This window comes from Lipophrys pholis, assembly GCF_963383615.2.
Source record: "Lipophrys pholis genome assembly, chromosome: 22".
Classification (NCBI taxonomy): domain Eukaryota; kingdom Metazoa; phylum Chordata; class Actinopteri; order Blenniiformes; family Blenniidae; genus Lipophrys; species Lipophrys pholis.
Window position 1 is genome coordinate 21,037,685 of NC_137644.1, and position 11,693 is coordinate 21,049,377.

General features: G+C 49.3%; 1 protein-coding gene across 6 annotated transcripts in view; it reads right to left on the reverse strand.

Annotated features, from left to right (window-relative positions):
• LOC308127153 (pleckstrin homology domain-containing family A member 5-like) overlaps positions 1 to 6,003 on the reverse strand; it is a 59,853-nt gene extending 53,850 nt beyond the window's left edge. For all 6 annotated transcript variants that reach the window (XM_080491993.1, XM_080491991.1, XM_080491992.1 and 3 more), the window contains exons 1-3: positions 5,836 to 6,003; positions 5,646 to 5,722; positions 4,904 to 4,961 (exon numbers count right to left, since the gene is read on the reverse strand). In XM_080491993.1, coding sequence (XP_080348119.1) covers positions 4,904 to 4,961; positions 5,646 to 5,722; positions 5,836 to 5,927 — 227 coding nt within the window. In that variant the 5' untranslated portion in view covers positions 5,928 to 6,003. The remainder of the gene's footprint in view (positions 1 to 4,903; positions 4,962 to 5,645; positions 5,723 to 5,835) is intronic.
• Between the last annotated feature and the right edge of the window lie 5,690 nt (positions 6,004 to 11,693).

Here is an 11,693-nt window from a genome sequence, read left to right on the forward strand (position 1 = left end):
CTAGGTGCTCTGGATCCGGTCCAGTGTTTGCTTTGGACTCCATTACATGATGGTGTAAGCCCTGAGGAGACGCCTCCAGCACTCTGGAGTCTCCAGTTTAAACACAGGAAGTTCCTAACAAGAGAGACGGTGAGACTTACAGAGACGAGATGTGGAGCAGTTTGTGTTTCACCAGGGGCAGCGTGGGTCAAGGGGTGGAAGGGAGGGAGGGGTCAAGGGAGGGGTCAAGGGGTGGAAGGGAGGGAGGGGTCAAGGGGTGGAAGGGAGGGAGGGGTCAAGGGGTGGAAGGGAGGGAGGGGTCAAGGGGTCAAAAGGTGGAAAGGGTCAGGAAGGGACAGCAGGAGAACAACAATGGACTGATAGAAACGTGACCCAGCAGGAATCTGACAGGAATTCCAAGGATTTGAGGAGAAGAGGACGATTCTGTTTTTGAGTGTCTGATACGACACTATGGACCGGATTGTTCTCTGGACAGTGTTGTTGTTCAACTGTGGGGCAGAACGGGACAGAACCGGGCAGAATGTGGCAGAATAGTGCAGAACGTGTCTGATTCAGAAAACAGCAGCAGGTACTGAGTCGAGCTTGCTGGTGTCCAAGAGACGAATCCTGATCAGCTGTTGGTAGCTAACGGTAGCTAACGGTGGCTAACGGTGGCTAACGGTGGCTAACGGTAGCTACCGTTGTTTGCTGCCACGACTCTCAGCTCTGGATCCATCAACTCCACTCAGTACCACGATGAAACACCAGAGATCTTCAGGAGTCAGTCGTCTAGTCGTCCAGTCATCTAGTCATCTAGTCGTCTTTTTGTCAGAGCAGCTTGTTAATGTTTCCAATTTGGAGCCAAAAGGAGCCACAGCAGCTTGGAGATAATTTCCTTTGTTACACCTGATCACCATCACTAACTGTCGTTCACTGTCTCGTTCACTGTGTCACTAACTGTCGTTCACTGTGTCACTAACTGTCGTTCACTGTGTCGTTCACTGTCTCGTTCATTGTGTCGTTCACTGTGTCACTAACTGTCGTTCACTGTCTCGTTCACTGTGTCACTAACTGTCGTTCACTGTCATTCACTGTGTCGTTCACTGTGTCGTTCACTGTGTCACTAACTGTCGTTCAGTGTCGTTCACTGTGTCGTTCACTGTGTCACTAACTGTCGTTCAGTGTCGTTCACTGTGTCACTAACTGTCATTCACTGTGTCATTCACTGTGTCACTAACTGTCGTTCACTGTGTAATTCACTGTGTCGTTCACTGTGTCGTTCACTGTGTCACTAACTGTCATTCACTGTGTCGTTCACTGAGTCACTAACTGTCGTTCACTGTGTAATTCACTGTGTCGTTCACTGTGTCGTTCACTGTGTCACTAACTGTCATTCACTGTGTCGTTCACTGAGTCACTAACTGTCGTTCACTGTGTAATTCACTGTGTCGTTCACTGTCATTCACTGTGTCGTTCACTGTGTCATTCACCGTTCACTGTGTTGTTCACTGTGTTGTTCACTGTGTCACTAACTGTCGTTCACTGTGTCATTCACCGTTCACTGTGTTGTTCACTGTGTCGTTCACTGTGTCGTTCACTGTGTCACTAACTGTCGTTCACTGTGTCGTTCACTGTCATTCACTGTGTCATTCACCGTTCACTGTGTTGTTCACTGTGTCGTTCACTGTGTCACTAACTGTCATTCACTGTGTCATTCACTGTGTCGTTCACTGTGTCATTCACTGTGTCACTAACTGTCGTTCACTGTGTCGTTCACTGTGTCACTAACTGTCGTTCACTGTGTCGTTCACTGTGTCACTAACTGTCATTCACTGTGTCACTAACTGTCGTTCACTGTCATTCACTGTGTCACTAACTGTCGTTCACTGTGCCGTTCACTGTGTCACTAACTGTCGTTCACTGTCATTCACTGTGTCACTAACTGTCATTCACTGTGTCGTTCACTGTGTCACTAACTGTCGTTCACTGTGTCATTCACTGTGTCACTAACGGTCATTCACTGTGTCACTAACTGTCGTTCACTGTCATTCACTGTGTCACTAACTGTCATTCACTGTGTCACTAACTGTTGTTCACTGTACCGTTCACTGTGTCACTAACTGTCGTTCACTGTCATTCACTGTGTCACTAACTGTCATTCACTGTGTCACTAACTGTTGTTCACTGTACCGTTCACTGTGTCACTAACCGTCGTTCACTGTGTCATTCACTGTGTCACTAACTGTCGTTCACTGTGTCACTAACTGTCGTTCACTGTGTCGTTCACTGTGTCGTTCACTGTGTCGTACACTGTGTCGTTCACTGTGTCACTAACTGTCGTTCACTGTGTCATTCACTGTGTCGTTCACTGTGTCACTAACTGTCGTTCACTGTGTCGTTCACTGTGTCACTAACTGTCGTTCACTGTGTCACTAACTGTCGTTCACTGTGTCACTGTCATTCACTGTGTCGTTCACTGTGTCACTAACCGTCGTTCACTGTGTCATTCACTGTGTCACTAACTGTCGTTCACTGTGTCACTAACTGTCGTTCACTGTGTCACTAACTGTCGTTCACTGTGTCACTAACTGTCGTTCACTGTGTCGTTCACTGTGTCACTAACTGTCGTTCACTGTGTCATTCACTGTGTCACTAACTGTCATTCACTGTGTCACTAACTGTTGTTCACTGTGCCGTTCACTGTGTCACTAACTGTCGTTCACTGTCATTCACTGTGTCACTACCTGTCGTTCACGGTGTCGTTCACTGTGTCACTAACTGTCGTTCACGGTGTCGTTCACTGTGTCACTAACTGTCGTTCACTGTGTCGTTCACTGTGTCACTAACTGTCGTTCACTGTGTCACTAACTGTCGTTCACTGTGTCGTTCACTGTGTCACTAACTGTGTCACTAACTGTCGTTCACTGTGTCATTCACTGTGTCACTAACTGTCGTTCACTGTGTCGTTCACTGTGTCGTTCACTGTGTCACTAACTGTCGTTCACTGTGTCGTTCACTGTGTCACTAACTGTCGTTCACTGTGTCACTAACTGTCATTCACTGTGTCGTTCACTGTGTCACTAACTGTCGTTCACTGTGTCGTTCACTGTGTCACTAACTGTCGTTCACTGTGTCGTTCACTGTGTCATTAACTGTCGTTCACTGTGTCATTCACTGTGTCACTAACTGTCGTTCACTGTGTCACTAACTGTCATTCACTGTGTCGTTCACTGTGTCATTCACTGTGTCACTAACTGTCATTCACTGTGTCACTAACTGTCATTCACTGTGTCGTTCACTGTGTCACTAACTGTCGTTCACTGTGTCGTTCACTGTGTCATTAACTGTCGTTCACTGTGTCATTCACTGTGTCACTAACTGTCGTTCACTGTGTCACTAACTGTCGTTCACTGTGTCACTAACTGTCGTTCACTGTGTCGTTCACTGTGTCACTAACTGTCGTTCACTGTGTCGTTCACTGTGTCGTTCACTGTGTCATTAACTGTCGTTCACTGTGTCACTAACTGTCGTTCACTGTGTCACTAACTGTCATTCACTGTGTCGTTCACTGTGTCATTAACTGTCGTTCACTGTGTCACTAACTGTCGTTCACTGTGTCGTTCACTGTGTCACTAACTGTCGTTCACTGTGTCGTTCACTGTGTCATTAACTGTCGTTCACTGTGTCACTAACTGTCGTTCACTGTGTCGTTCACTGTGTCATTAACTGTCGTTCACTGTGTCACTAACTGTCGTTCACTGTGTCACTAACTGTCGTTCACTGTGTCGTTCACTGTGTCACTAACTGTCGTTCACTGTGTCACTAACTGTCGTTCACTGTGTCGTTCACTGTGTCATTAACTGTCGTTCACTGTGTCACTAACTGTCGTTCACTGTGTCACTAACTGTCGTTCACTGTGTCGTTCACTGTGTCACTAACTGTCGTTCACTGTGTCACTAACTGTCGTTCACTGTGTCATTCACTGTGTCACTAACTGTCGTTCACTGTGTCATTCACTGTGTCACTAACTGTCGTTCACTGTGTCGTTCACTGTGTCATTAACTGTCGTTCACTGTGTCATTCACTGTGTCACTAACTGTCGTTCACTGTGTCACTAACTGTCGTTCACTGTGTCACTAACTGTCGTTCACTGTGTCGTTCACTGTGTCACTAACTGTCGTTCACTGTGTCATTAACTGCTTGCAATGGAAGAATCTCCAGGACACTGGTGGGGGGATCAGCTCTCACTCTCCTGGGCTTCACCTCCTCCTGCACCTCCTGCACCTCCTGCACCTCCTGCACCTCCTGCTCCTCGTACTCCTCCTGCAGTCAGCTGTCCTCCAGGCTCGGCATGTCACCACTGCTCGTTATATTTACACGCAGCGTGTGTGAATGTGCATGCCGGGTTCATCCATTCATTCATACGTTCACCCTCAGCAGCAGCAGGTTATTTATAGAGCAGCTATATCAGCTGCTGCTGGAACCTCCGACACCAGCAGCGGTGGCGAGGAGCAGGGCGACAGGAAGTAGCTGCAGAGCCAATGAGCGTGCAGGTACACAACCTGGGCGGGTGTGTGTGTGTGAGTGTGTGTGTGTGTGTGTGTGTGTGTGTGTGTGTGTGTGTGTGTGTGTGTGTGTAGTCGCTACAGGGCACTACTGTTGTCAAACAGGTCCACCACATCAGAATATGAAGAGAAGGAAAGGTCACAGAAACACGTGTGAACAAGCAGCGCCAACAAGTGGAGCCTGTTCAGCTTCTGAGTCACAGCAGCTCGTTCAACCTGACAGAGCTCCATCCACCATGGTGGTGGGGGGGGGGGGGGGGGGGTCGGGGGGCAGAGGAACCTCCCCCTTCATCAAGCTGTGAGTGTGTGTGTGTGTGTGTGTGTGTGTGTGTGTGTATGTGTGTGTGTTTCCAACTCACTTGATGAAGCAGCGAGCTCCTTCGAATGTGTATCCTTCCTCCCATCCTGTTGGTAAATCTGTGGGGGGGGGGGGGGGGGGGGCAGAGATACGGAGCTGATTATACACACACACACACACACACACACACACACACACACACACACACACACACACACACACACACACACACAGCAATGCAGTGTCTGGCTCCGCCGCCCTTCATTCCTCCAGTCCGATGTTTTCCTGCTGATTTCCAGCAGCATGATGTGACGACCCCCCCAAACCCCCACCCCCACCCCCACCCCCACCCGTCTCTCCCTCTCTCTCCTAACGGGTACATCTATTAGGGGGTGTTGGAGGGGACGCGCCAGAGCGCGCTTCTTCACCGCTGGGGTGGGGGGGTGTCAGATGAGTTGGGTGGGCCGGGAGGGTGGCGGGAAGGGTGGGGGGGGGGGATGTCGAAATCAGCCCACGCCTACGTGACGGAACTTTTAAAAAGTGTGTCGCAAAGTGTCCAGGTGGAGCTGGGGGAGGGTGGGGGGGCGCCGTGCGTAATGATCCGCCGGAGGCGCGCGGAGGCTGTTGCTCTGCTGCAGAGACCAGAACCTCCCCAGTCTGCTCCGCGGCTCCCCCTGCAACTAGTCTCCCCTCTTCTCCTCCTCCTCCTCTTCCTCCTCTTCCTCCTCCAGCGTGACGCGAGGAATAACCTTTCCGCTGCGCTCGCGCTGCGTGCGCGTCTTTTCTGTTGTCAGATTAATTACCTGGAGTTTTCCGGTGTCCGGTAATCACCGCCTCCCCGGTGACCGGGTGCAGCCAGGTCGTACTCTTCGCTTCTTCGCTGTTGGTGAAGAAAAGACGGAGGGAGGAAAAGGTGAACAGACAAACAGGAGCAATGCGTCGCAGACACGAGCCGTGCGTGTCCGTGAATCCGCGTGTCCGCGTCATATTTACTTGATGAAGAAAATGCGTCCATCGCGAGTCACGCCGTAACTCCACGAAGAGGGAAGGCAGGAGAGCCAGTCCGGCTTCGGGTCCGCCGCCATGTCTCTCCGAGCTGCTCTACACACACACACACACACACACAGACACACACACACAAACACACACACTGCTGCTGCTGCTGCTGCCGCCTGGAGGAGCGCGCGGCGCGCCGCGGCGCCGTGCCAAGCGCGAGCCCTTACAGGAGCCACGGGGGCGCGCAGGGATAAAGACACATACAAGCAGTGATTTTGTGCCAAACAGAGGTGTGTGTGTGTGTGTGTGTGTGTGTGTGTGTGTGTGTGTGTGTGTGTGTGTGTGTGAGTGTGTGTGTGTGTGTGTGTGTGTGTGTGTGTGTGTGTGTCTGTGTGTGTGTGAGTGTGTGTGTGTGTGTGTGTGTGTCTGTGTGTGTGTGTGTGTGTGTGTGTGTGTGTGTGTGTGTGTGAGTGTGTGTGTGTGTGTGTGTGTGTGTGTGTGTGTGTTCTGGCAGTGTGATAAACGTTAGTGTGAATGCTGAAGGAACAGCTGAGCTCCCAGAGCGACACGAAATAAACAAACTGGATTTATATTCTAATTTAATTCTGATCCGGAGAAACAGAACCTTTTGGGCTGGACTCCGTCCTGGTGTCCCGGACTGGTCCTCCTCAGTGTAGGGTCTGCTCACCCAGTATTATGTGAAGTGTAGTATCTGCTCACCCAGTATTATGTGAAGTGTAGTATCTGCTCATGCAGTATTATGTGAAGTGTAGTATCTTCTATGCAGTATTATGTGAAGTGTAGTATCTGCTCATGCAGTATTCTGTGAAGTGTAGTATCTTCTATGCAGTATTATGTGAAGTGTAGTATCTCCTATGCAGTATTATGTGAAGTGTAGTATCTGCTCATGCAGTATTATGTGAAGTGTAGTATCTCCTATGCAGTATTATGTGAAGTGTAGTATCTGCTCACCCAGTATTCTGTGAAGTGTAGTATCTGCTCATGCAGTATTCTGTGAAGTGTAGTATCTGCTCATGCAGTATTATGTGAAGTGTAGTATCTGCTCACCCAGTATTATGTGAAGTGTAGTATCTGCTCATGCAGTATTCTGTGAAGTGTAGTATCTTCTATGCAGTATTATGTGAAGTGTAGTATCTGCTCACCCAGTATTCTGTGAAGTGTAGTATCTCCTATGCAGTATTATGTGAAGTGTAGTATCTCCTATGCAGTATTATGTGAAGTGTAGTATCTGCTCATGCAGTATTCTGTGAAGTGTAGTATCTCCTATGCAGTATTCTGTGAAGTGTAGTATCTTCTATGCAGTATTATGTGAAGTGTAGTATCTGCTCACCCAGTATTCTGTGAAGTGTAGTATCTCCTATGCAGTATTATGTGAAGTGTAGTATCTCCTATGCAGTATTATGTGAAGTGTAGTATCTGCTCATGCAGTATTCTGTGAAGTGTAGTATCTCCTATGCAGTATTCTGTGAAGTGTAGTATCTTCTATGCAGTATTATGTGAAGTGTAGTATCTGCTCATGCAGTATTCTGTGAAGTGTAGTATCTTCTATGCAGTATTATGTGAAGTGTAGTATCTGCTCATGCAGTATTCTGTGAAGTGTAGTATCTCCTATGCAGTATTCTGTGAAGTGTAGTATCTTCTATGCAGTATTATGTGAAGTGTAGTATCTGCTCATGCAGTATTCTGTGAAGTGTAGTATCTCCTATGCAGTATTATGTGAAGTGTAGTATCTGCTCACCCAGTATTCTGTGAAGTGTAGTATCTCCTATGCAGTATTATGTGAAGGGTAGTACTCGCCTCCTGGACCAGCCCCCCCCCCCCCCCCCCCTCCTGGAGGTGGGGCTCCAGATTCGCCCCGTCTCATTAAAATCTGACGCTCCTGGAACTCGTACAAACTTCAAACAGGAAGTGTGCGAGTGGGAGGAGCCTGTTCACCATCCTGTGTGACGGCAGGCAGGAAAAGCCACAGGACGTCTCACAGAGAGACGTCTCACCATGATGGACTGGAACCCCCCCTGGTCAGCAGCTCCAGCAGAGACCTCTGAAGACCTTCTAGAAAACGTCCATCGTGACCTTCCAGACAATCCTCGTGGTGACTCCAAGACCCGGATTGGTTCTGAACATTCAGAAAGTGTCCCGGGCGTGGCTTCAGGGACACCTTTCCTCCCAAACAGAGGACAGATACCCTACCCAGCGATGGACAAGCTTCTGTGGCGAAGACATCAACACTGGTCCAATCGGGTGTAAAGGTAGATGGTTTCTAACAAAGTCTTTCTTGCGGCTTGAGAAGAGGACGAAGCCGTTCAGAAGAAGACTGCCATTGTTTTAAGAGTTTCATAAATCCTCTGGTGAATCATTTGGGCGAAGACCTCGTGATGAAGACCTCGTGATGAAGACCTCGTGATGAAGACCTCGTGATGAAGACCTCGTGATGAAGACCTGCTGAGACCATGGAGGACCGCTGCCACCTGAAGAGGCTCAAGCTCCAAACTAGTCAGAAAGAGAGTGAAGAAGGACGAGGAGTACTGGCCTCCAGTACAGCTGGTCTGGTAACCAACATGAAGTATGACGTCAATGTCTCTCTGGGAGGACAAAGACGAGACGGGTCTTCTCCGCAGGACAGCAAGAGAAGAAACTCGGCAGATGGAAGGAGCATTTCCAGGAGCTCCTTTACTCCACCTCTGGTTTGCAGTCAACTGTCCCTCCCAGCAGTCCCGTCATGGAAGACGTCTTCCGGCGAAGACATTAGAGAGACGCTATGAGAACCACCAGGTACGTCAGGAGGAATGTGGATTTGGCAGTGAAGGTCCGGCTGAAGCACTGGTTCCTTTGTTTGAGAACATCTGGGTTCCCTCAGACTGCTGGAAGGAGAACAACGTTATGTCGCCTCTCAACTCTTCCAAAGGATTGTCGTATTGCAAATGTCCGACAGCAGAGAGTATTACTGTGTGACAGTAATGTGGACTATTGTCTCTGTGTGTCGTCCTCCAACCAGTCCTGGAGGACAACCTTCAGCTCTCACCTCTTTAAAGCAGCAGTCAGTAGAGTCTGTACTGGGCTGCTCTACTATACTACCAGGCCAATACTTCACAGTATTTAAGGCTGCTACAGCAGTACACACTGGGGACTAACCCACCGGGTCACTGCGGTTTAACATCGTCCTTCACTGGGCGAGAGAACTCTCCCTGGAGGTTCTGTTCTCCAGAACCCCAGAGCGCTCCACACCCGGCAGTATTCCTCAGCCCTCTGGAGTACGCAGATGAGATGGCCCTCCTCGATAGGGGTCGAGAAAGTATTCCAGAAGCCAACAAATAAATAAATACACCGTTCAGTAATCAAGTCAACGTGTCACCAATTGATCAAATAATAAATCCTCCTGGATAAAATAACTATTATTTCACTATATAATCGTTTCATGGTCCAGTACTGCTTCATGGATTGATTTGATCTGTCAAACTGGCCCATCAAAGTCAGTGGGCGGGGCTAACGCTGATCCTGTCCAACCCACTGCTTCGGTCTGGAGGTTCTAAACATGAGGTTCCATTAAGGAGGATCTGCAGGAACTTCCTATGGACTTGGTGAGAAATGTTGGAGTGTAAAAGATCTAGTGGTGAAAGGTATAGTACTTTCTAACAGCTAGTAAAGAGAGAGCCCCCTAGTGGTGAAAGGTAAAGTACTTTCTAACAGCTAGTAAAGAGAGAGCCCCCTAGTGGTGAAAGGTATAGTACTTTCTAACAGCTAGTAAAGAGAGAGCCCCCTAGTGGTGAAAGGTATAGTACTTTCTAACAGCTAGTAAAGAGAGAGCCCCCTAGTGGTGAAAGGTATAGTACTTTCTAACAGCTAGTAAAGAGAGAGCCCCCTAGTGGTGAAAGGTAAAGTACTTTCTAACAGCTAGTAAAGAGAGAGCCCCCTAGTGGTGAAAGGTAAAGTACTTTCTAACAGCTAGTAAAGAGAGAGCCCCCTAGTGGTGAAAGGTATAGTACTTTCTAACAGCTAGTAAAGAGAGAGCCCCCTAGTGGTGAAAGGTATAGTACTTTCTAACAGCTAGTAAAGAGAGAGCCCCCTAGTGGTGAAACATTATAGTTATGTTAGCAAACAAATACAGGTATAAACCTAATTAGTATCTTTTAGAAAATGAAAGTATTTTGTTGCTGGTTTACTGGAAATGACAGTCTGAGTTTAGGAAAAACTCCCCCCCTCTCGCTCTCTCTCTCTCTCTCTCTCTTCCCTCTATCCCTCTCTCTCTCTCTCTCTCTCTCTCTCTCTCTCTCTCTCTCTCTCTCTGCAGCAGCCAAACAATTAAACACAATAATACAGAGCAGCCAAGCTGAACCAGGCCAGATGATGACACAGAGAAAGAAGAAACAGAGGGAGGGAGGGAGAGAGGAGAGAGAGAGAGAGAGAGAGAGAGAGAGAGAGAGGAGAGAGAGAGAGGAGAGAGAAAGAGGGAGAGAAAGAGAGGGAGAGAGAGAGGAGAGAGAAAGGAGGAGAGAGAGAGAGAGAGAGGAGAGAGAAAGAGAGGGAGAGAAAGAGAGGGAGGGAGAGAGAGAAAGAGACAGACAGAGAGAGACAAGAGAGAGAGAGAGAGAGCATTACCTCCAGACAGTAGTTCCACATTAACAGAATGACTGCACGGTGGACCTGGTTCTACATAAACCTGGACCTCAGAGCACGGTGGACCTGGTTCTACATAAACCTGGACCTCAGAGCACAGTGGACCTGGTTCTACATAAACCTGGACCTCAGAGCACGGTGGACCTGGTTCTACATAAACCTGGACCTCAGAGCACGGTGGACCTGGTTCTACATAAACCTGGACCTCAGAGGTCCCAGTCTGAGTCTCATTCTGAATTCAAAATGAAGTGAATAAAGTGTAATACCACAGTGAACCACAAGGTGGCGGACCTGGTCTTCTTCAGGAGGACTATTGACGGTTTCAGCTGGAGAACCAGCCGAAGCAGGAAGCACGCTGCGTCCTCCTCTGATCACTGATGAGAGGAAGTAACTTGGAGTGTAGAGGTAATAGATTACTGTAGCAGTGGGATTCAGAGCCTCTCACCATGTTTGTGTTGTTTCTTCTTTCAAACTGGAGCCAATGAGTTTAATGTTTCTCGCCCTGGTAACGACCTGGTGACGACCTGGAGACGACCTGGTGACGACCTGGAGACGACCTGGTGACGACCTGGTAACGACCTGGAGACGACCTGGTGACGACCTGGTGACGACCTGATTCCGACCTGGAGACGACGTGGTGACGACCTGGAGACGACCTGATTCCGACCTGGAGACGACCTGGTGACGACCTGGAGACGACGTGGTGACGACCTGGAGACGACCTGGAGACGACCTGGTAACGACCTGGAGACGACCTGGAGACGACCTGGAGACGACCTGGTGACGACCTGGTGACGACCTGATTCCGACCTGGAGACGACGTGGTGACGACCTGGAGACGACCTGGAGACAACCTGGTAACGACCTGGAGACGACGTGGTGACGACCTGGAGACGACCTGGTAACGACCTGGAGACGACCTGGAGACGACCTGGTGACGACCTGGTGACGACCTGATTCCGACCTGGAGACGACGTGGTGACGACCTGGTAACGACCTGGAGACGACCTGGAGACGACGTGGTGACAACCTGGTAACGAACCTGGTTCCGACCTGGAGACGGCCTGGAGACGACCTGGTGACGACCTGATTCCGACCTGGAGATGACGTGGTGACGACCTGGAGACGACCTGGTGACGACCTGGTGACGACCTGATTCCGACCTGGAGACGACGTGGTGACGACCTGGTAACGACCTGGTAACGACCTGGAGACGACCT